At 42.6% G+C, this 24,502-nt stretch overlaps 1 protein-coding gene across 1 annotated transcript in view; it reads left to right on the forward strand.

The window, feature by feature from the left end:
- LOC126471211 (ATP-binding cassette sub-family G member 5) overlaps positions 1-24,502 on the forward strand; it is a 137,809-nt gene that overhangs the window by 41,881 nt on the left and 71,426 nt on the right. Inside the window, exon 6 of the mRNA XM_050099327.1 lies at positions 901-1,150. Coding sequence (XP_049955284.1) covers positions 901-1,150 — 250 coding nt within the window. The remainder of the gene's footprint in view (positions 1-900; positions 1,151-24,502) is intronic.

Here is a 24,502-nt window from a genome sequence, read left to right on the forward strand (position 1 = left end):
GAGAGAGAGAGAGAGAGAGAGAGAGAGAGAGAGAGAGAGAGAGAGAGATCTATTTAGCGTTAACTAGTTGGATAGATTGACAACAGCTTACTGTGAATCAAGGTTGCTGAGTCAGCCTCTGATTTGCAGAGGTACTTTATTACCATACATTGGTGTAGTAGGGTGCCATGGTGCTCATTTTTGGTAGCATACCTGAAACAACAGGAAGCAAAAACAGTCATGTTAGCTTGTGGTTCTTCCTACAAAATTTCATTTGTTTAGTGCTTACTGTTTCCAAGTTACTGTGGATAGAGTTATTTTTCACTGACATTTGTGTATCTGTAGTTTTCTCCAAATTCATTTAATTGTAAATTTTAAGTAAAATTTTTTAACATTTTCTAAATTGTAGATTTTTTAGTATTTGAGATTTTGTAATTATATAACTATAATGGAAATGCCAGGATGGAAAAAATACATAAAACAAGGGAAAGGCAATCACTTACATATAGAGTACTGATGCAGGGCACACAGAAACATGTAATAGAAAGTCGTGAGCACTATTTTTCGAGCTCTTGCTCTTTTTCTAACACAGTGTGTATATTTGGGTATCTATATGTTTGTATGTGTGAATGTGTGTACTCTCACTAGAAAAAGGGTAAGAGCACAAAAGATAGTTTTAACTGGTTTCTATCATGTTTTTCTGTCCACCGCACACCAGTCCTCTATAGGCGACTGGTTGCCTACTCTTGTTTTATAGAGTTTCTTTCAGTGTGCCAATTACTGAGTAGTACTTGTTTTAATGGGAAGAAAAGTTATTGGTAATTTATTTTTTGTTATCAGTTGGAGTAAATGTGAAAAATATAATATACCTTTACTTTTTAATTTTAAAAAGCATAGTTCACTTTTACCAATATATTCCAGTGTGCTTGTCGACTGTGGACCGTCGATCTCGTGAGCGTTTTATTGAATCAAATCACCAAATAGCTGCTCTCGTGGAGAAGTTTAAAATAGAAGGTGGACCTTTCCGGAAATCTTCTAGTTCTACTGTTGGCAATGTTGTCCCTGATGGTCCAGACCTAGTTCATGGAGGTGTGGCAGCAAACTCGAACAAAGTCCCATTGTCAGCATTTGGGAGACCAGGGTGTTCACGTGTTATGTGTATGCTGTATATGTGAGTATAATTTTCAGTTTCCTTGAAGACTTGTAATACAATATGCACCATAAATGACAGAATATAAAATGCAGGAAGAAACAGTGTTGTTAAAAATGCATATTTTGTCAACTGTTGAGTAAAGTCACTGTAGTCCCTGTGGTGAAAAGTACGCCAGTGATTAGTCTTAAAAGATATTCACTTGCTATTTAATCAGTCATGTGGTGTCACTAGAGCATTATGTATATAAGAAATTCACATGTAGTTATTGAACAGATTTACTTTTGGAGAAATATTCTGCATATGCTTAATAGTTTAACATCAAATTTCACCAAATGAAATGCCTCTAATAAGTAAGGAGCTTTAAGTATTTTTCATAAGAATAAGTATGTGGAGAACAGAAACAACATACAGTAACTCCTCCTTGTTTTGAATGTTTATGTGAATAAATATTAATTTACACACTAGGGCAGTGCTGGGTAAAGAGCACTTGCAAACTGTTTTGTCACCAGCTTTTGTTTTTACAGTTTGAAAGACATTAAAATTGTGCATTCTGTATGTTATAACCTTTAATCACCAATAATTGCGTGGATATTCAAACACACTCACTTAGAAACAATAGCTCGTTACATGATAAAAACTCAGAATCTCTTATTCGACTGCTGTGCCGTGACATGCGGCCGGCGCCTTTCGTAGCTAGGTGGTGCTCTCGCGCTCAGCCGAGTTGCGGAGCGCCTCTATTGCCGTTTGCGCGTACTGTCATGGCGGCACTGTTAAATGTCGTGGCACTGTCACAACACTTTTCCCCCCATGGAAAAAAAAAAAAAACACTCACTTCCTTGGAGACATGGACAGTGCGGAGACATCCATGGCCTCTTGTGAGGCCCCGAGAAGACCCCGCGGAGAGACACAAGATTACGGTTGAAAATGTCCAGGACGGAAGCTCGTGCTTGGAACGTGCCTCCTGGACGAGATGATGGGTGAAAACTCCGGAGCAGCATCCATAGGTGTCGTGGACCTGGGGGTGTGCTCCATCGAGATGGGTCCCGGAGAAGGCGGCACCGCGACTGGGGCCAGTTCCGGCGTACTCGGAAGCGGTAGCGACGTCGGCTGCATCAACACGTATGGTAGATCGGCAGCAGCGACAGGACTGGCTTCTCGGGCTGGTGGAGGCGAAGGAAGGGGCGGTGGCACCGGCGTGGCCACCACTCGTGGGCGCATCTGCTCGTAATGGCGAACAACCATGCCGTCGTCTGTACGTATTTCACAAAGCCGGCAGCCGCGAAGAGCCTTCACCACCCCTGGAATCCATTTAGGGCGAGATCCATACCCTCGTGCCCACACGTCGGCGCCCACCGAATATTTTCCCACACTAGGGGATACGGCACAAGGCCCGACAGGGTGAAGCAGGTGCAGTAGAGTGCGCGGTTGGCGGCCATGCAAGAGTTCAGCAGGGCTGCGATCACCCAGAGGCGTAAAGCGATAAGAACTCAGAAATTGCAGCTGAGCGTCATCTGTGGAAAAATCACTAAGAAATTTTTTCATCTGGCTTTTGAAAGTGCAGACAAGGCGCTCAACCTCCCCATTCGATTGCGGATGGAAGGGCGGTGCTGTAACATGATGAATCCCTTGTCCAGTACAAAAATCACGGAAGGCCTGCGAAGAGAACTGAGGGCCATTGTCCGTGACGATCGTGGATGGAAGACCTTCTAGCACAAAGATTTTGGACAAAGCCAGCGTTGTTGCTGCAGTGGTGGGCGACGGACATCGAACAACAAACGGAAACTTCGAGAAGGTGCCAATCAACAGTAGCCAATAAGTACCGAGGAAGGGGCTGGCAAAGTCAGCGTGCACCCGTTCCCATGGCTGCGCCGGATCAGACCACAGAGAGGGCATTGTACGAGGTGCAGCCAGTTGTTGAGCACTCTAACCACATGCAGCAACCATGTGGGCGATGTCCGAATCAATACTGGGCCAATAAACGTGCCTGCGGGCCAGGGACTTAGTCCAAGAAGTACCCCAATGGCCTTCATGCAACAGTTTGAGAATATCTTTGCGAAGAGAGGCTGGCACCACGACCCGTGGAGATGCGCCATCCGTGGCCAGAAGAACAACACCATCACGAACAGACAGACGAAGGCGCAAGGCATGGTAGTTGCGAAGGGGATCCGATGCCCGGCCCTTGGTCCCGTCCGGCCAACCCCGTTGAACCAAACCGATCACCTGACGCAGGACTGGGTCCCGCGCAGTAGCCGACGCGACCTGCGAACCTGTAAGTGGAAAACCCTCGACCGCACGATGTTCTTCCTCATCAATGTGGAAACAGAGTAGTTCATCACGATCGAAAACCGGGTTGGGGCCCATCGGCAATCGCGACAATGCGTCAGCGTTGGCGTGCTGGGCCGTGGGGCGATAGTGAATCTCATAGTGAAAACGAGACAAGTATAAGGCCCAACGTTGCAGGCAGTGAGCTGCCTTATCCGGAAGCGACGCTGATGGGCTGAATAGAGAGACCAGCGGCTTGTGGTCGGTGATGAGGTGAAACTTAGAACCATACAAAAAAAACGCTGAACTTTTTTAGAGCATAAATGATAGCTAGCGCCTCCTTTTCGATTTGAGAGTAACGTCGTTGCGCATCGTTGAGGGTCTTGGAAGCATAGGCGATGGGTCGTTCCGACCCATCCTCATACCGATGGGCGAGAACAGCCCCTAGGCCATACTGTGACGCGTCAGTTGCCAGAACCAAGTGCTGACCCGGACAGAATGTGGCAAGACAAGGTGCCGACTGCAAATGAGCCTTCAGGTGGACAAAAGCCTGCTCACACTCGTTGGACCAACAGAAAGGGACGTTTTTGCATAACAGCTGATGCAGAGGATGAGCTACCGCCGCCGCGGATGGAATGAATTTGTGATAATAAGCAATCTTGCCTAGAAACGCCTGAAGTTCTTTGACCGTAGACGGCCGGGGTAGAGCGTTAATGGCCGCAACGTGCTGACGTAGAGGACATATACCCTCACGGGACAAGAGGAAACCGAGATACACAATGGAGGGTTGGAAGAACTGTGACTTGTCCAGATTGCACCTCAACCCAGCCGAATGCAAAACCCAAAACAGTGAACACAAATTGCGAAGGTGCTCCTCAGTGGAGGCCCCCGTGACAACAATGTCATTCAGATAGTTTATGCAGCCGGGAACGGAAGCCGTGAGCTGTTCCAAAAACCGCTGAAAAATGGCCGGCGTGCTAGCGACGCCAAATGGTAACCACTGGTACTGATACAACTCACAAGGAGTGTTGATGACGAGAAATTCCTTGGAAGAAGCATCCAATGACAACTGATGGTATGCCTCCGATAAGTCAAGTTTGGAAAAGAACTGGCCCCCAGCAAGCTTGGTAAATAACTCCTCAGGACGGGGAAGAGGATAAGTGTCAATGAGGCTCTGAGCGTTGACAGTGGCTTTAAAATCACCACACAATCGCGGACTCCCGTTTGGTTTAGAAACCACCACTATTGGCGATGCCCATTCGTTGGAGGTAACAGGAAGGAGAATCCCTGAAGCTGTTAACCTGTCTATCTCAGCCTTGACAGGTGTACGCAACACCACCGGAATAGGGCGTGCCTGGAAAAACTTAGGGCGAGCTGTAGGTTTAAGAGTAATGTGGGCTTCAAAATCCTTGGCACGGCCCAGACCAGCAGAGAACACGGACAAAAATTCAGAACGCAATCCATCCAGCTGTTGATATGGAATATCCTCAGATATGAGGTGCACATCATCATCAATGGAGAACCCGAACGACTGGAAAGCATCATAACCGAACAGGTTTTCAGTGCCCGCATGATCCACCACATAAAACGTGAGGGGCCTAACAACAGACTTGTAGGCAGTGGAAGCATCAAACTGGCCAATGATAGGAATTTTCTGTTTATTATAAGTTCTCAGATTTCACGTAACTGGAGACAAGGGAGGGGAGCCCAACTCCAAATACGTGCGAGAATTAATGAGAGTTACTGCAGAGCCAGTGTCCACTTGCATGCGAATGTCTTTATCCAGAACTGTCGTGGCACTGTCACAACACTGTATTATTCAGAGACTGAGAATATTGTATCATGAACACGACTTTCTTTTTAATTAAAATGAAACCTGATGATCACTTTTAACATACTTACACGACTTAGCTTCATGCAGATAACTGCGTGAACAGTCAGAACAACAAACTATGGAACAGTAGATATCAAAATGTTAGTCACAAACAATGTAGCATGTGGATGAGGAGAAGTTACAAGGTAATCAGAGGTGCACTCATAAAGTTAGTAGTTATCTTAAACTGAATTATTACTTGATAGCACTGTAAGTATGCAAACATAGAGAATACTCACTCACTGCTATGTAGCAGTCATATGAGCTTCATTAGAAGTGTGATTGTGCTTCTAAGTAGAGAGAGTATGTTTTTTGTTCAAGAGCAGAGAGTTTCTATTCTTGAAAAATATTTTGCCAGCCATGCATAGGCATCTCTTGTAGACTATTGGTGTCATGTTTATATCTGGATGCAGTGGTGTCAGGATGATTGAGAAGCCAAGCATTTTACTGAATGTGAAGTCATTGCAATGAAGACTATGATACAGAAGTCAGCTTTAAAGAGGTAGGAGAGTGTATCTGCAAAATCGGATTTTGCACATACGTGATCAGAAAGTATCAATATTTTAAGCATATCATGTTCACTGCGTGCAGGAACTGAAGGCACTAGGTAAAGAGAAGTGCATTCGGAGGATGATCCCATTTGTTTCTTGACATTTATGAGTGTTCATAGGTGAATCAGATTTTCTCCAATGCAGAATCATGTTTTGATCTTAATAGCTGTTGAAATAGTAAAACCTGTAGGAATTGTTTATTGTAAAAATCATGTTTAACATATACTCTGTCAGATAAATAAATGGAAATGTCGTGTGGCTAGGGCCTCCCGTCGGGTAGACCGTTCGCCTGGTGCAGGTCTTTCGATTTGACGCCACTTAGGCGACCTGCGCGTCGATGGGGATGAAATGATGATGATTAGGATAACACAACACCCAGTCCCTGAGCGGAGAAAATTTCCGACCCAGCCGGGAATCGAACCCGGGCCCTTAGGATTGACAGTCTGTCACGCTGACCACTCAGCTACCAGCTACTGTCAGATAAGTTTGGTGTGGTGTGGTGTGGTGTGGTGTGATTGATTGCAGGGAAGATACCACTAATTGTCACAGAGCCACCAAAATTATTGTTATATATTTCTAGCAAGCAAACAATGTTAAAAAGATTGTAGCAGCATTTTTCACCCAGTTTGAGGCCTGTATATTTCTTCCATTGGACTTAAAGGTAATATCTAGACCAGACTCATCCAAGAATTGTGCCCGGCAGGCACAGCCGCACTCCGTGGGCGCAAGGCAGTGTAGTTTAGTGCCTTGTATGCAACCGTGTGTCGCTAGTGCCAGCATAGGAGCAAGAGAGATACCTGCGAAGCAAGTGAGACCACACAGCACTGCTCTCCATTGGACTGTTCCACAGTCAGAGCCAACATAAAAAAAATAAGAGGAAGCGCAGCTCTGTAACAGTGGTCACTGAGCAGTAAAACAAGCAAACCGTTTATTGTTTAGGTAACAACCAGTGTTCGTGGGGCAGAATTACTACACAAAGTTTTCGAAAACAATATCCAAAACAAGAATCAAAAAACAACTTAGTAGTTTTCTGACCCACAGGTTGATTCTATTAGTATTGCACATGCACACTCGTCGTATGTACAGTAGGCATCTTCTGAAAGATGTATCAATTCCTTAAATGGACTAGTGTCGTAAATATTCTATTTTAGAAATAATTTTACATAACAGGTATAGAGTCTGATTCTTAATGTTAGTAGTTGTTGTACTTTGTGCTACAGTTTTTTGTATCCCTTTTCAGAGCTTAGACATAGGATCCTTAGTTTGCTGTTTTACATGCAATAATTTTAATTGACCTAGTTTGAAAACTTATTAAAAAACAGAATTAAGGTTATAAAGATCTTTAATCCTTACAGTCAACATTGTTAAAGAAGACAATGTTTTACATGTTTTTCTTTCTCAAGGAAATGATTTTGTCTAGGTTTGGTACAATATTCCGGGAGACTGCTAACCTCAAGAATTAGTAAAATTTTTATCGCTAAGTAGTGAATGGGACTTAGTTTTAGCAAGCTTTAAAAGGGAGAAAAAGCACTCACAAATATATGTGGAATCAAACATGGAGAGAACTTTGGCTGCGTGCTTGTGCAAAAGCCTTCTCTCATGGAAAACAACTGTAAAAGTCATCCAAAATTTTACACATAAGAAAGCAGTCCTTCAGGCAGATATAACACTGCAGATCAATCAGCTCTAGTTGAAACACTTGTGAGACATCCTCTGCCCAGAGGGAAAACAAGCAAACAAATATATCTAAGGCCGGTTGAAGTTCACTTATCTCCAAAAATTTGTTTTCAAACTCTTTCTCATCATCATCATCATCATCATCATCATCATTTGATCCCCTATTCAGTGCTAACATTGGTGCCTCTTCTGATGTTAAACCTATTACTTCAAAATCATTCTTAACCGAATCCAGGTATCTTCTCCTCGGTCTGCCCCGACTCCTCCTACCCTCTACTGCTGAGTCCATGAGTCTCTTGGGTAACCTTGCTTCTCCCATGCGTGTAACATGACCCCACCATCTAAGCCTGTTCGCCCTGACTGCTACATCTATAGAGTTCATTCCCAGTTTTTCTCTGATTTCCTCATTGTGGACACCCTCCTGCCATTGTTCCCATCTCCTAGTACCTGCAATCATCCTAGCTACTTTCATATCCGTAACCTCAACCTTGTTGATAAGGTAACCTGAATCCACCCAGCTTTCGCTCCCATACAACAAAGTTGGTCGAAAGATTGAACGGTGCACAGATAACTTAGTCTTGGTACTGACTTCCTTCTTGCAGAAGAGAGTAGATCGTAGCTGAGCGCTCACTGCATTAGCTTTGCTACACCTCGCTTCCAGTTCTTTCACTATGTTGCCATCCTGTGAGAATATGCATCCTAAGTACTTGAAACCGTCCACCTATTCTAACTTTGTTCCTCCTATTTGGCACTCAATCCGTTTATATTTCTTTCCCACTGACATTACTTTCGTTTTGGAGATGCTAATCTTCATACCATAGTCCTTACATTTCTGATCTAGCTCTGAAATATTACTTTGCAAACTTTCAATCGAATCTGCCATCACAACTAAGTCATCTACATATGCAAGACTGCTTATTTTGTGTTCACCCATCTTAATCTCACCCAGCCAGTCTATTGTTTTCAACATATGATCCATAAATAATATGAACAACAGTGGAGACAGGTTGCAGCCTTGTCTTACCCCTGAAAGTACTCTGAACCATGAACTCAATTTACCGTCAACTCTAACTGCTGCCTGAGTATCCATGTAAAGACCTTTAATTGCTTGCAAAAGTTTGCCTCCTATTCCATAATCTTGTAGAACAGACAATAACTTCCTCCTAGGAACCCGGTCATATGCCTTTTCTAGATCTATAAAGCATAGATACAATTCCCTGTTCCACTCATAACACTTCTCCATTATTTGCCGTAAGCTAAAGATCTGGTCCTGACAACCTCTAAGAGGCCTAAACCCACACTGATTTTCATCCAATTGGTCCTCAACTAATACTCGCACTTTCCTTTCAACAATACCTGAGAAGATTTTACCCACAATGCTGATTAAAGAGATACCTCTGTAGTTGTTACAATCTTTTCTGTTTCCATGTTTAAAGATTGGTGTGATTACTGCTTTTGTCCAGTCTGATGGAACCGGTCCCGACTCCCAGGCAATTTCAATTATCCTGTGTAGCCATTTAAAACCTGACATTCCACTGTATTTGATGAGTTCCGACTTAATTTCATCCACCCTAGCCGCTTTATTGCACTGCAATCTATTGACCATTTTTTCCACTTCCTCAAATGTGATCCTATTTCCATCATCATTCCTATCCCATTCTACCTCGAAATCTGAAACATTACTGATCGCATTTTCATCTACATTGAGCAACTCTTCAAAATATTCCCTCCATCTGCCCAAGGCATCCACAGGATTCGCAAGCAGTTTTCCTGACCTGTCCAAAATACTTGTCATTTCCTTCTTACCTCCCTTTCGAAGACTGCTAATTACACTCCAGAATGGTTTTCCAGCAGCTTGACCCATAGTCTCCAACCTGTTTCCAAAGTCTTCCCACGATTTCTTCCACCAAGCTGTTTGCTTCATCCTACTTTTACACACTACTGTTCCAAGACATTCTTTAGCCACTTCTAGTACTGTGTCCCTGTGCCTTGTCCATTCCTTTTCCAATGACTGTAATTGACTACATTCAACTAACTGGTACCTTTCTGAGATCGCTGCTATGTACTTGTGCCTGATTTCCTTATCCTGAAATTTCTCCACTCTTATCCTCCTACATATGGACCTGACCTCCTGCACTTCCGGCCTCACAATCCCAATTTCACTGCAGATTAAATAATGATCAGTGTTATTCTGTTATTCGCAAATGATTTGAACATAATCTGAAAAATCTAAATCTTCTTTAATGCTGACTAATGCAGGGAAGTGTCCACAACCCTCATCACACAACGGTCTTTCCCACAAAATATATATATATATATTTTAAATGCTTCAATCATCTGCACTGAATCAACAACATAGAGATTTTTGCCTCAGAGTGAAATGTTCAAAGTATTTAAATGACCAGTTAGGTCACTCAAAAAAGCCAAATTCGCCACCCATTTAGGACCTCAAAGTAATTCTTCTGGGCATCCTTTCATTTCCAAAAAGGTATTGATTTCATCCCTTAAGAAGACAAACTGATGAAGCGTTTTCCCTCTGTTCAGCCATCTTACTTCAGCGTGGTAGGGGATATCTGGGTATCCCGCTTCAATATCAGGCAGAAATTCTTTCAGTTGGTGATGTGTGAGTCCATGTGAGTGAAGATAATTAACTATTCGAACAACTGTGTCTTGCCGCCAAGTGCCTCCTGATGTATCAGACAATGGACTGCCACAAATAAGTAATAGCCTTCTTCAGTCATTTTTGACCTGATGTAACCAGGAATCCAGTGCATATCCTTCATAGCGCAGGGGCTCCACACTGGTCAGGCATTCCCATTTTAAACCCATTGACTCAAACACTATTTCCATGGCTAGAAAATATCCAAACCTGTGGTTGTGTCTTTTAATGGTATAAGGTCGAGAAGTTCTTCGCAGATTGTCATCGACACCCCGAATGAATATGATGAGCTGAAAAATGTGCACAACATCCGTGGACTCGTCAAGAGTGATTGGGTGAGGTGGGGGGGAGAGGGGGGGAACGAAGTAAGTTTGCCACTCTCTCCATTAATTGCTGTTGGTGAGCAACAGTTTGAGACGAAAGAGCTATTTTCTTAAATTTTTCCAGGAGGTCTGCTGGACAAATGCAAGCCGTTTAGTCAACCAGCCAATCCTTCATGAGATTCCCAGCCCGAAAGGGTTTCCCTGCTTCCGCAATTCTCAGTGAGCATTTGTAACTTGCACACAAACTTGGCCCACCTGTTTCGTGCTCCTACCACAGAAAAAAACCTGTATAATTAATCTTGTACAGTTGTGTTTTTAAAACACTTTTATCATATTAACAATTAATTGTTTGGTATTGGTTAAAAACAGTCTTGGTTGCAGTTTTAGTATTTTATTTTTCAATGAGGCGTTTCACCTTATTTAGTCATCTTCAGGTTATCTTTTCTAGAGAGGCACCAAGATCTGCAGAACGCGTTCCCGTTCACAGGAGCTCCTGTGAACGGGAACGCATTATGCAGATCTCGGTGCCTCTCGCGTCCATCTAGAAAAGATAACCTGAAGATGCCTAAATAAGGTGAAATGCCTCGTTGAAAAATAAAAAAAAAACTAAAACTGCAACCAAGACTGTTTTTAACCAATACTGTTAAGCACTGGTTTGCTGTTATGCCACATATGGGCTGGAAGAATTAATTGTTTCGTTCATTGAAACCCGAATAAAAAACTAACAAGAAAAGATTGGTTTTAGGTGCATTTTCCCCCAGTTCCTCTGAAAAGCAGTCATAGATGCTAGCAATGACAGTGAAATGTGGTCGGAAAATAAACTTTTATTGATTTTAATATTTGCATTTTAATTAATTGAAAACAAAGATCAAACTACAACATATGTTTTCCCATCCATCAAAATACAAATGCCCAAAAACAAAGAATGACTTTTAGTGGCACTTTGCTGTCAAAGAGAGCATTTGTGACGGCTTTTCAGAAAGTGCCAAAAAATAAAGCACCTGAAACTTTTTCTTATGCCTGTGCGATGCAATTTAATTCAAATACAAAAATTAACCAAAAAGAAATGTTCCTTGTTGCTGACAATCTGATATTCGATAACTGGCACATTGCTAAGTGACATATCAGATTACAAAATATAGTTTTATTTATCATCTTTATAAGTAATAGAGAGTCATACAACAGGAAACACATACTTCACTGTAATGCTGCTTGAAATTTTCTGTCAGTTCTTCAAGGTTTGACTGATGTTCCTCTTGCCACAAATTTTCGAACTGATCTTTGTGACAGGTATTAAAGTGCCATTCAGTCGAGTACTTTTTTTAAATACATGAGGTTCTGATGACATACTAAACATTTGGCATGATTTTCGGCAGTAGCACGAAAGAAATTAACTTCCCACTCAGGTTTAAAAAGTGCGGACGCACCGCTCCTCCTTTTTTTTGTCTGCTGCTGTTGATCATCTATCTCAATCCACAGTAGACTTACATCTGTTGACTAACGGCTTTGTGTCGTATCAATGCTTTTAACCGCTGCTGGCGCAGCGGTCTGTCTTCCATATGAAGTGCATGTACAGCGGCATGGCAAGGCACAGCAGGTGGACCGCATGGTCAGCTAAGTGACACGGCTCAGCCACTGCAACAACATAAGAATTTGCCCTGGGTGCTAGAGCCCCAAGGGCACAGTTTGAGTGAGCCTGATCTAGACCAGTGGTTCATACATGCTGGATATCAGTACATCATGATTATTATGCATAACATGTTGTATTTGTGTGTTAATAAAGATGATTTAAGAAAAATACAGACTTCATCTGCAGTCAGACATTGAAGCAAAACCTGTAGTGGCAAGTGAAAGTTTGTGCTGGACAGGGACTTGCACCTGGATTTCCCACTTCATGTGAGCGTTTGCCTTAACTGCTTTAGCTATCCGATCATGCTATTCGTCCAACTCAGATTCTCAACTTTCTGTACACTATGCTTGTAATGTCCACTGTCCATTATCCTCCCTGCTTGCAGCTCCCCCTTATTCCAGCAATAGCTCAGATTTAGTGTGCATCCACATGGAAGGTATCATTATTCACCTTCAGGTGCATGTATATTATTGTATGTGTGGTATCTGCTGGACATATCGAAAAGGACAAACACTTTACATACACTGAAGAGCCAAAGAAACTGGTACACGTGTCTTATATTGTGTAGGGTCCCTGTCAACATGCAGAAGTGCCGCAACAAGATGTGACATGGACTAAACTAATGTCTAAAGTAGTGCTGGAGGGAACTGAAACCATGAATCCTGCAGGGCTGTCCATAAATCGTAAGAGTACGGGGGGTGGAGACCTCTTCTGAACAGCACGTTGCAAGGCATTCCACCTATGCTCAATAATGTTCATGTCTGGAGAGTTTGGTGGCCAGCAGAAGTGTTTAAACTCGGAAGAGTGTTCCTGAAGTCACCCTGTAGCAATTCTGGGCGTGTGGGGTGTCACATTGTCCTGCTGGAATCACCCAAGTCTGTTGAATGCACAATGGATATGAATGGATGTAGGTGATCAGACAGATACTTGCATACATGTCATCTGTCACAGTCGTATCAAGGCATATCAGGGGTCCCATATCACTCCATCTGGACACACCCCACACCATTACAGGGCCTTCACCTGCTGACATGCAGGGTCTGTGGATTCATGAGGTTGTTTCCACGATCAGTTAAATGTGGTTTTGGCTGTGACTCTATGCTAAACAGTGCACGGTGTAGCAGTGGCAGAGATTCTGGAGCATCCCATGGACACCTCGGGTGTCACTTGTTTCACCCAAGGGCTCTACTGCCAAGGCACCTTCTAGTGCACCTGATGCAGTGAACCTGCAGCATAAGTGGCGGCTTGTAATGCATTTGCGTCACTCGAGATGGGGGGCGAATATGGAAGCTGGCCGTATGGCCTCGTGTATGTGCCCTGAAAGTAAACAGGTAGCTGTTCCTTTGGCAGGGTCTGAGCAGGAACATGTCGGTAGGGGATTGCTAGTTATTGGGAGCTCCAATGTTAGGTGCATTATGGATCCCCTCAGGAAGATAGCGTTCAGGGTTAGAAAGAAAGCACTTGGCATATCTGTCATGGGGGTCTTCATTTGAGATGTGAAGGTGGCCTTGCCTTCAGCTATCGAGTGTACAGGGTGCACTCATCTGCAGGTTGTGACTCATGTCGACACCGATGACACCTGTCACATGGGTTCCGAGGCCATCATCAGTTCTTACAGATGCTTGGCAGAGATTGTGAAGACTGTTGGCCCTGCACGCAGGGTGCAACAGAGTTTGCAATTTGCAGCATCTTACCCAGAGTTGATTGGGTTCCTTTGGTATGGAGCTGAGTGGAGGGTCTCAACCAAAGGCTTTGTCGTATCTGTGACGGTTTTGGCTGCGGATTTCTGGACATGTGTTATCAGATGGGGATTTGTAGGACTCCCCTTGATAGGTAAGGGGTGCAATACACAAAGGAAGCAGCTGCTCGGATAGCAAAGTACGCATTGAGTGTACATAGGGATTTTTTTAGGCTAGACAGTTGTTTGAGGTACTCTCATGAACACTTGCCAGTTGATATGCATATAGGGAAATCCGACCGCGTTCAGAGTAAAGACAGTTGGAGTAAAAATTTTGTAAGTATAATGTCTAAGTGTTTGAAACAAAGTTCCCAAATTTAGTGCCCTCCAGGAAAGTTCTCAACCTAAAATTATTCTTGGGACAGAGGGCTGGCTAAAACATGGAGTGAAAATTTCTGAGATATTCAGCAAGTCTTGGAATGTGATCGGAAAGACAGATTAGATGCTGTAGGAGAGGTAGTGTTCATTGCAGTTGACAATAATACTGCCTCTACTGAGGTTGAAATTGAGTGTGATAGTGAAGTTATCTGGTCACACATAACAGGTCTAGATGAAACCAAGTTAATTGTTGGAGGTTTTTACTGACCACCTGAATCTGCTGTGACTGTTCTAGAGTCAGTCAAAGAAAGTCTGCAGTCAGCTGTGCATAAATACCCAGATCCTGCAATACTAGTTGGTGGGGACTTTAACCTACCGATTATAGACTGGGATGTGTATGGATTCATTGCAGGGGGTACAGGCAGATAGTTTTGTGAAGTAGTTTTGAACACAGTTTTCCAAAAACTGTCTTGAGCAGCCAAGATACAATGGAAGTATCTTGGACCTTGTAGCTACAAACAGGCTGGACCTTATTGATGGCATCAGTTTAGAGACAGGGATTAGTGATCAGGATATCATAATAACTATGGTTATGAAAGTCAATAAATCAGTCAAGAGGACTAGGAGAGTGTTTCTGCTAGAAGAGCAGATAACCAATTGTTAGCATCTCACATACATAGTGAACTGCAATCATCTAGTTCCAGGATTGTGGCCATAGAGGAACTATGGGCAAAGTTCAAACAGATTGTAAATTGTGCTTCGAACAATTATGTGCATAGTAAGTGGATTAAGGATGGAAGAGACACATCCTGGTTTAATAATGAAATTTGGAAAATGCCGAGGAGGCAAAGGCTGTCGTACTCTCAGTTCAAAAGACAATGCACAAGTGACAATGGGCAAATTACTTTTGAATACATTATGGGAGTGGCAGTGATCAATGTGTTACAAATATTTACTATTAAAAACAGACTTGATCACGATTTATTTATCAAGGTGACCACAGTAGTGGTCGAAACTGGTCACCTTGATAAATAAATCGTGATAAGACTGTTTTTAATAGTAAACAATGGGCAAAGATTAGTAGAGATTTGTTCATCTGGTAAAATATCTATGCACGAAGCATACAACTGCTACCACAGTCATACCTTGGCTAAAGATCTGGGGGAAAACCTGAAAAAATTCCAGTCCTATGTAAAATCGCTAAGCAGGTCTGAGGCTTCCATTCAGTCAGTCATTGACCAGTATGGTTTGGCAGATGAAGACAGCAAAATGAAAGCCGAAGTTTTAAATTCCATGGTCAAGTAATTGTTCACACAGGAGAATTGTACAAGCATACCATCGTTTGATCATTGCACAGAGTCCTGTATGGATGATGTAGTAATAAGCATCTGTGGCGTAGAGGAACAACTGAAAGAGTTGAAAATAGATAAGTCACCAGGTCCGAATGGAATCCTAATTTGGTTTTACAAAGAATACATTATGTCATTGGTCCCTTATTTACTTTTCATTTATCACGAATCTCTCCACTTGCGCAAAGTGCCAAGCAACTGGTAAAAATTGCAGATGGCTCCTGATGTAAGAAGGATAAAAGAACGGACCTATAGAATTGCAGACCAATATTCTTAACATTGGTTTGCTGCAGAATTCCAGAGCATATTCTGGATTTTAATGTAATAAATTTCCTAGAGACCAAAAGGCTCATGTCCATGAATCAGCATGGCTTTAGAAAACATTTCTCGTGCAAAATGCAGGTTGCTCTTTTCTCACATGATATACTGCAAACTATGGATGAAGGGCAACAGGCTGATTCTGTATTTCCAGATTTCTGAAAAGCATTCAAAATGTATCGCACTGCAGACTGTTAATGAAGATACATGCATACAGAATAGGCTCCCAGATATGTGACTGTCCTGAAGACTTTGTAAGTAATAGAAAGCATTATTTTGTCCTCATCAGTGAGTGTTCAGTGGAGATGGGTAACATCAGGAGTGCCTTAGGGAATTGTGATAGGACCCTTGCTATTTTATGTATACATAAAGGATCTTGCAGACAAAGTGGGCAGCAATCTGCTGTTGTTCGATGATGGTGCTGTGGTGTACAGTAAAGTGTTGAAGATAAGAAGTGACTGTAGGTTGACATAAGGTGACCTAAACAAAATTTCTAGTTGATGTGATGAATTGCAACTGGCTCTTATTGTAGAAAAATGTAAGTTAATGTGGATGAGCAGGAAAAACAAACCTGTAATGTTTGGATACAGCATTGGTAGCATCCTGCTTGATACAGAACATTGTTTAAATATCTGGGCATAATGTTGCGAATGGAACGAGCACGTGAGGATTGCGATTGGGAAGGCAAATGGTCAGTGTCTGTTCACTGGGAGAATTCTAGGAAAGTGTGGTTCACCTGTAAAGGAGACCAAATCTAAGACACAGGTGTGGCATATTCTTCTACATCTTCATAGATACTCTGCAAGCCACTGTACAGTGCTTAGCGGAGGGTACCCTGTACCACTACTTGTCATTTCCTTTCCTGTTCCACTCGCAGATATAGAGCGAGGGAAAAACGACTGACTGTATGCCTCCATATGAGCCCTAATTTTCTCATATCTTACCTTCATGGTCCTTACACGCAGTGTATGTTCACGGCAGTAGAATCATTTGGCAGTCAGCTTCGAATGCCGGTTCTCTAAATTTTGTCAACAATGTTTCTCCAAAAGAAAATCCCCTTCCCTCCATGGTTTTCCATTTGAGTTCCTGAAGCATCTCCGTAACACTTATGTGTTGTTCAAACCTACTGGTAACAAATCTAGCAGCCAGCCTGTGAATTGCTTTGATGTCTTCCTTCAATCTGACTTGGTACGGATCCCAAACACTCAAGCAGTACTCAAGAATAGGTTGCACCAGTGTCCTGCAGGGGATAGGCAAAATAATGCGAACACCTGTACTAACTTAGGAATGTTTTATTAAGAAGTGGTTGCACCCCCATTTGCCTATAATAGAGCTGTGATTCTTCTTTGAATATTGGCATATAATGATTGTATAGTCTCCAGTGGAATGGTATGCCACTCTTTGATAAAAATCTCTTCTAACTGCTGTAGTGACAAGGGAGGTGGAAATCTGCTCCGGTCCATAAGGGTTCGATAATGTTAAAGTCTGGGGACTGTGCTGGCCAGGGAAGACACTGCAGTTCAATTGCATGCACTTCATACTTTACTTGGACTTTCCTGCCTATGTGAATGGGAACATTATCATCCTGAAGTATGGCATCATTGTTGGGAACAACATTTGAATCGTGGGGTGCACCTGATCACCAAAATGTTCACATAATTGTTGGCTATAACACGGACTTTGAGGGTAATGATGGGGCCAGCAGAATACCATATTGCCGCCCACACCATCACACTTCCACCTCCACACTTAACTGTTGGAATTGAGCAATCAGGATTGTAGGCTTCTTTTGGCATTCTCCAGGTGTAAACTCGGCCCAGTGTTGGAAATAATGAAAACGTTGACCCTGTCAGACCATATGACGTGTTTGCACTGATCAGCCATCCAGGATTTATGCTTCTGACACCATGTTTTACTCTTCTTTGTGTTGGTTGTCATCATTAATGGTTTTGTTGTAGCAGCTCGTCCATTAATATTTGCTTTATGAAGTTGTCGATAGATAAGGCATCTCGAAGATGGCTGTTGAGCTCTGCGGTCACTTTATCCACCGTTGTTTACATACAAGATCACCCTTGGTCCATATACATGCTCATTCCTGCTCATTAATTTTATGATGATTCTGGGTCCTTGATACCAGTGACATTGTAGATGTAAAGTAGGAATTACTCATGCCTCTGTTATATACCTCTCCAATCTGAAAAGTATGATAGGCTATAACACCACTACTATCAAAAAGTTTCAAGTCCTGGAAATGTTTTTACTTTATCCCCATTTTAAGGTGAAATTCAGTACACATCCACAAAACACAGAGGGGTCCTGCAATATAACTTGGGCTGCAACGCCACTAGCTGTAGTAATTTCCAAATTATCAATAGCCTTGTAAAGGGTCATACGAGAACATCTTCTAAATTTCCTATAATGGGGCATCTTCTGTGTGAGCCGTTCAATGCTGCTGCACGAAGACTGACCCCTTTTTAACAAAATCATTACTTATATAGGCAAAACTGTTGCCTCCTTGAGCATGCTGCTGACACTGTGCATCATGAATGCCCCTAGAAGGGTAAGTTGTATTTTGTGACAGTCCATTTCCATTATGTTTATGATGAAATAAGAGAGGATTTTCGTGGCCTGGTTAATGTATTTAGTGATGTTAAAGAATATTGTATTGGAATGGAGAAATGTCCCATTACTGGCAAGTTTACACATATTCATGGGTTTTTTGAGTTTAATGATGCATTTACTTTTGAGTATTTGTCTGATTATTTGTGGAAGTTATATCCTCGTGGTAATTGCCTGGTGTACAAGTTCAAAAGGAGCAGTTTGTTGTGTATAAGTAAAGAGGACGATAATGGTTTGTTAAATGTTCCTGTATCAAAGTTAAGTTTTCTTCTTCAATTGAATTACTATTGTAGATTGCATAAAGAGTTTAAAGTTGCACATCCTTTCATTGTTCAGCATACTAACAAGTGGTTTATACAAGCTTACCATTCACAATTTTGGGAGAATAAGGTGACATCTGCCCGTGTGGGTGTGTGTGCGGGTGCGGGTGTCTATATATTTTTTGTCGGTGCTGGGCTGGAGATGTAATACAGTGGTGGAATGATGGTGTGACAAATGGATTTAAGACACCATTGGATTTGTATGGTCTACCAGGAGTTGGAAAATCCTCTCTTGTTGAAACTATTATTAACTATGATGAAAATTATGACTATGAGTTTTGTGTTTTGACACAATTCATGTTAGCGTATGACAGTCTGTCATTCAGTTTTGATTTGCACCCACTATTACATTTACAGGGTGATGTCTTTCCACATTTTGTGTAGACTTTCATGACTGTTGAAACAGTTGCTCTTGAAACATTCAATGTTGCCTGTTTTGGTTACTGATGCTCCAGCTAACTGGACCCCCACAGTCTGCCCTTTTTGGAACTCTGTTATTCATTTCACATCAACCTCAGTCTCTGAATGCAAATATGAAGTGTGTCCTCCTCATAAACAACCTGCACTGATGCCTAGTCCGTACTGAATACACACAATCCACTGTGACATGTGCCTTACCTGCATTGTTGACCGTCAAACACAACCATCCCATTACTACCACTGTTCACATTATTTTGCCTATCCCCTGCATATGTGATCTCCTTTACAGGTGAACCACTCTTTCCTAAAATTCTCTGCATAAACCGAAGCTGACCATTCACCTTTTCTACCACAGTTCTCAGGTGCTCATTCCACCTCATACCGCTTTGCAACATTACGCCCAAATATTTGAATGACTTGACTGTGTCAAACAGGACACTACTTAATACTGTATCCGAACATTACAGGTTTGATCTTCCTGCTCATCTGCAATAACTTATATTTTTCCATGTTTAGGGTTAGCTGCCATTTATCACACCAACTGGAAATTTTGACGAAGACGTCTTGTATCTTCCTACAGTCACTCAACTTCGACATCGTACCATATACCATGCCACCATCAGCAAACAACTGCAGATTTCTGCTTAACTTGTCTGCCAAATCATTTATGTATAGAGAGAAGACAGTGGTCCTGTCACATTCCCTGGTGCACACCGGATGTTATCCTTGTCTCCGATGAACCCTCGCTGTCGGGGACAACATACTGGGTTCAATTATTTAATAAGTCTTTGAGCCACTCACGTATCTGTGAACTTAGTCCATATATCTTCATTAACACCCTGCAATGGGGCACCATGTCAAATGCTTTCCGGAAGTCTAGAAATATGGAATCTGCCTTTGTCCTTCATCAATAGTTCTGAGTGTATCATGTGAGAAAAAAGCAAGCTCAGTTTCACGCCAGTGATGCTTTCTACAAGTGTGCTGATTCGTGGACATAAACTACAGAGTCTCAAGAAAGTTTATCATATTCACACTGAGAATATGTTAAAGGATTCTGCAGCAAACAGAAGATAGGGATATTGGTCTGTAATTTTGCAGGTCCTTTCTTTTAGCTTTCTCATATACTGGAGCCGCCTGCACTTTTTTCCAGTTGCTTAGGACTTCATGCTGGGCAAGAGATTCTCAATACATGAAAGCCAGGTAATGGGCCAGTGCTGCAGAGTACTCTTTTGTAAAATCAAACTTGGATTCCATCCAGAGCCAGTGATTTAGTTGCCTTGAAGTCATTCAGCTGTTTCTCTACACCAGGTATGCTTATTACTATGTCGCCCATACAGGAATCAGTGCGATGGTCAAATTATGGTAGGTTTGTATGATTCTCCTGTGAACGATTTCTTGAACAAGAAATTTAAAACTTCGGCTTTTGTTTTGCTATCTTCAACTGCCACACCATACTTAGTGGAAGCCTTAGACCCACTTAGTGATATTACATACAACCTGAATTTTCTCGGGTTCTCTGCCAGATCTTTTACTAAGGTGTGACTGTGGTAGTTGTTGTATGCGTAGCGTGTAGATCTTTTCACAGATGCACTAATATCTACTAACCACTGCTTACCATCATTTGTGTGTTCCCTTTTGAACCGAGAGTGCAACAATCTCTGCTTCATCAGCATCTGTCAGATTTCGTTACTAAATCATGGTGGGTATTCTACATCCTTTATCCACTTTCTAGGTACGTAACTCTCCAGACCGCAATTTATAATCTGCTTAAACTTTTTGTCCATAATTCCTCTACATCCATCCTACTAGAACTAAGAGAGGCCAATTCACCAAGTGAAATGTTAATAACTGCTTATCTGCTCTGCTCTATCTAGCAGAAACACCCTCCTAGCCTTCTTGACTGATTTATTAACTTTTATAATCATAGTTTCAATAATGACATCATGATCACTATTCCCCATTTCTATACTGACATAGTTGATAAGGTCCAGCCTGTTTGTAGCTACAAGGTCTAAGATATTTCCATTGCATGTGGGCTGCCAGGCTAGCTGCTCAAGACAATTTCCATAAAATGTGTTTAAAAGTATTTCGCATGTAAGTCTGTCTGTACTCCCTCCCCTTCCCCCTCCCTCCCCTCCCCTGCCCCCCCCCCTCCCCCCCACCTCACCCAATGAATCCATAGACATCTCAGTCTGTGCTCGTTTGCTTAAAGTCACCTCCAACTAATACTGCATGATCTGGGTGTTTACACACTACTGACTGTAGATTTTCTTTGAATTACTCTAGAACTGTCACAGCAAAAGTGGGTGGCCAGTAAAAACACCCAACAATTAACTTGGTTTCACTTGTACCTATCATACGTGACTGTCACCCTCAACTTCAACCTCAATAGAGAGAATATTTTTGTCAACTGCAATAAACACTCCCCCTCCTACAGTCTCTAATCTGTCTTTCCAATATACATTCTATGACTCCTTGCGACAGGCATCGTTGTTGTCGATGACTGCACTCTGTATGCTCGACAGCCACAGGCGGGGCTCCCTCTACATCTTGGATAAGGTGCCCTGGCAGACATATAGTGTGCACATAAGCTTTCTTTCCAGCCCTGAACACTATATGCCTAAGGGGCTCCATAACAAGCCTAACACTGGAGCTCCCAATAACTGGGCAAGGCCAGGCAGCTAGTCTCCACATTGGACCTCCACCTCGAGCGACACAAATGTGTTACCACCCGCCACTCACCCTGCTGCGAGGGCAGATTCACCACTTTGGTTGTGCTAGGAGGTACCTCGAAAGCAGCCTGTCGGCAAAACAAGCGACACCTGCGGTGTGCCATGCAATGTGATAGATTCTCCGTGACTGCTACACCCCGAGGCAGCAGCCTGAAGGTGACTGACGGTAGTCAAAAGTGCATTCAGCTGTTTGCTAGCTGTGGCTAGATGCTCCTGCATCTGCACACCATGTGCACACATCCTAGCAAGACTAACTGAAGAAGTGAACTATAAAAGCAGATAATCGTAGATATGCACCTAGCTGCCCTCCCAATGTGTCACCAATGGACACTAGTGCGTTAATGAGCTAGGTAGCTGGCAGTTCAGTGAACAATTATTGTGCTGCTCAAGTGTTTGGGATCCACGCCAGGTTGTATTGAAAGAAGACGTTGAAGCAATTCAGAGGTGATCTGCTGGATTTGTTACCGGTAGGTTCGATCAGCATGCATGTGTAAGGGATGTCAAGTGGAAATCCCTGGAGGGAAGAAGGCATTCATTTCGAAGAACACTACTGAGGAAGTTCAGAGAACTGGCATTTGAAGCTGACTGCAGAAAAATTGTGCTGCCGCCAACAACATTTAGCGTAGGGACCATGAAGATAAGAGGAATTAGGGCTCATATGGAGGCATATAGGCAGTTGTTCCTCTCTTGCTCTATCTGTGAGTGGAACAGGAAATGGAAATGACTCACTTTGGTACAGGGTACCCTCTGCCATGCACTGTATGGTGGCTTGCAGATAATGTATGTAAATGTAGATGTAGACCATTTGAGTAAAGTGAGAAATCCGTGTTAGAGTCCCAGTCCGGCACAAACTTTCACCAGTCACCATTGGACTTAATTCAATGCCCAATTGCAGAGGAGGTCTGAGTTTCTCTTGTGTCTGAATCAAAAATTGTGTCTGTTCTTTTGGACATTTTTTTATTACTATTTTCAATTAAAACTTTTAGTTTCATGTGTTAAAGGTAAAAGTGTGAAAAATACCAAGCACTGTTGGTGTATGAGCAAAGAAATTAGCAGAAAGTACTAGTAAAATTACGTGATAATTTGACGTGAAGAAACACGAAACTGTCTAGTGAAATCCACAATCTATAAAGTATACTCTTCCTGTTGTGAAGTAAATTTTGCTTACTCTGTCATGTCTGTTATCTTCCTCCTTGGAGGGATGGTTCTCTCATTGAACTTCTCATATACTACTTGTTAATTGGTTTAGGTTTTGAAAACAGAAATACAGACTGTATTTTGTTCATATTTCTGTGAGCTGTAGCGCAAGCAATATAGTGTAGTGATTAGTGTTGCTGGCTGGTGTGCTGTAGCTCACCAATTCAAACTCAACCATCAGCAGTTATTCGCTGTTTAGTATTTATGAATTCTGGGATGATCTTGAAAAATCTCTTGTTTGTGTATTCAGAAATGTTCAGTGTTTGTCCTGAATGTCAGCTGGTGTTTTTAATAAACGTGCGTTCAGTTCTAAGTGTTGCATTTCATTGATGGCTCTGCCTTCGTATTTGGACTTGACTGTGGTTTCGACGTGACATTGTTTGGTGGAGCCACTGGGTACTTCCAACATCTACTACACTGTGGCTGCAATGAGGCGACTTAAAAGCTGTCCCCTACACAGACAGGAATTGGAATATGATGAGTACATAGTATCTAAGCCCCATATATTCAGGGAATCAATGGATTCCAGAACAGCAGCAAGTCAGCTGCAAATCAGGCACCCATCAGTGTTTTCTGGAGACACTGATCAGGACCCGGAGGAATGGCTGAAAGGATTTGACCAAGTCACCAGATAGAACAGGTGGGATGATGTGATGTGTTTGGCAAATGTATATTTTTACTTGGACAGCAGACCACAGCAGTGGTTTGAGAACAACAGAAAGCAGCTCAATATCTGGGACAGATTCCAGGCCAAACTGATAAAAATATACAGTGACACTTAACAGCATGCCCACTTAGCAGAATAACAACTTAAGAACAGGACCCAGTGTCATGGCAAAATGACAGTCACACATACAGAATGTTTTGGCCCTTTGCAACATTGTGTTTCTGAATATTACAGAAACCAACAAAATCTCACCTTTGATGAAATGAGTCACAGAAGATATATACCAAGCTCTTTTTGTAAAAGATATCACAACAACAGAAGAAATCAAGAAGTGGTGCCAGCACATTGAGGGATGCAACAAAAGGGAATGATTAACTGCTGAAAGTGGTTCGTAATTGTGGAATACCCCCCCCCCCCCCCAGGGGGTCCACAACTCTTTTGTGGACACGTGCGTAGCGAGCACGGGACCCCGAGCTAATGTGGCCCTCCTTCCTTTCCGGGCTGCATACCTTCCCTTCCCATTCTGCTTCCTTCCCCGTCCCCCATCTTCGCCCCCCCCCCCCCCCCCTCACCTCTGGCTCTTTCCTTCCCTTTCTCCCCCTCTGGGAGTATGGTTTGTGCCTACGTCCGGAGACGGACGCTCGAAACTGTTCCAAATTCCTTGCTTTTACACTTGCAAGTCCTCGTCCTTCCTCTGTCCTTCTCTTTTCCTTCCCT

This window comes from Schistocerca serialis, chromosome 3 (assembly GCF_023864345.2).
Source record: "Schistocerca serialis cubense isolate TAMUIC-IGC-003099 chromosome 3, iqSchSeri2.2, whole genome shotgun sequence".
Classification (NCBI taxonomy): domain Eukaryota; kingdom Metazoa; phylum Arthropoda; class Insecta; order Orthoptera; family Acrididae; genus Schistocerca; species Schistocerca serialis.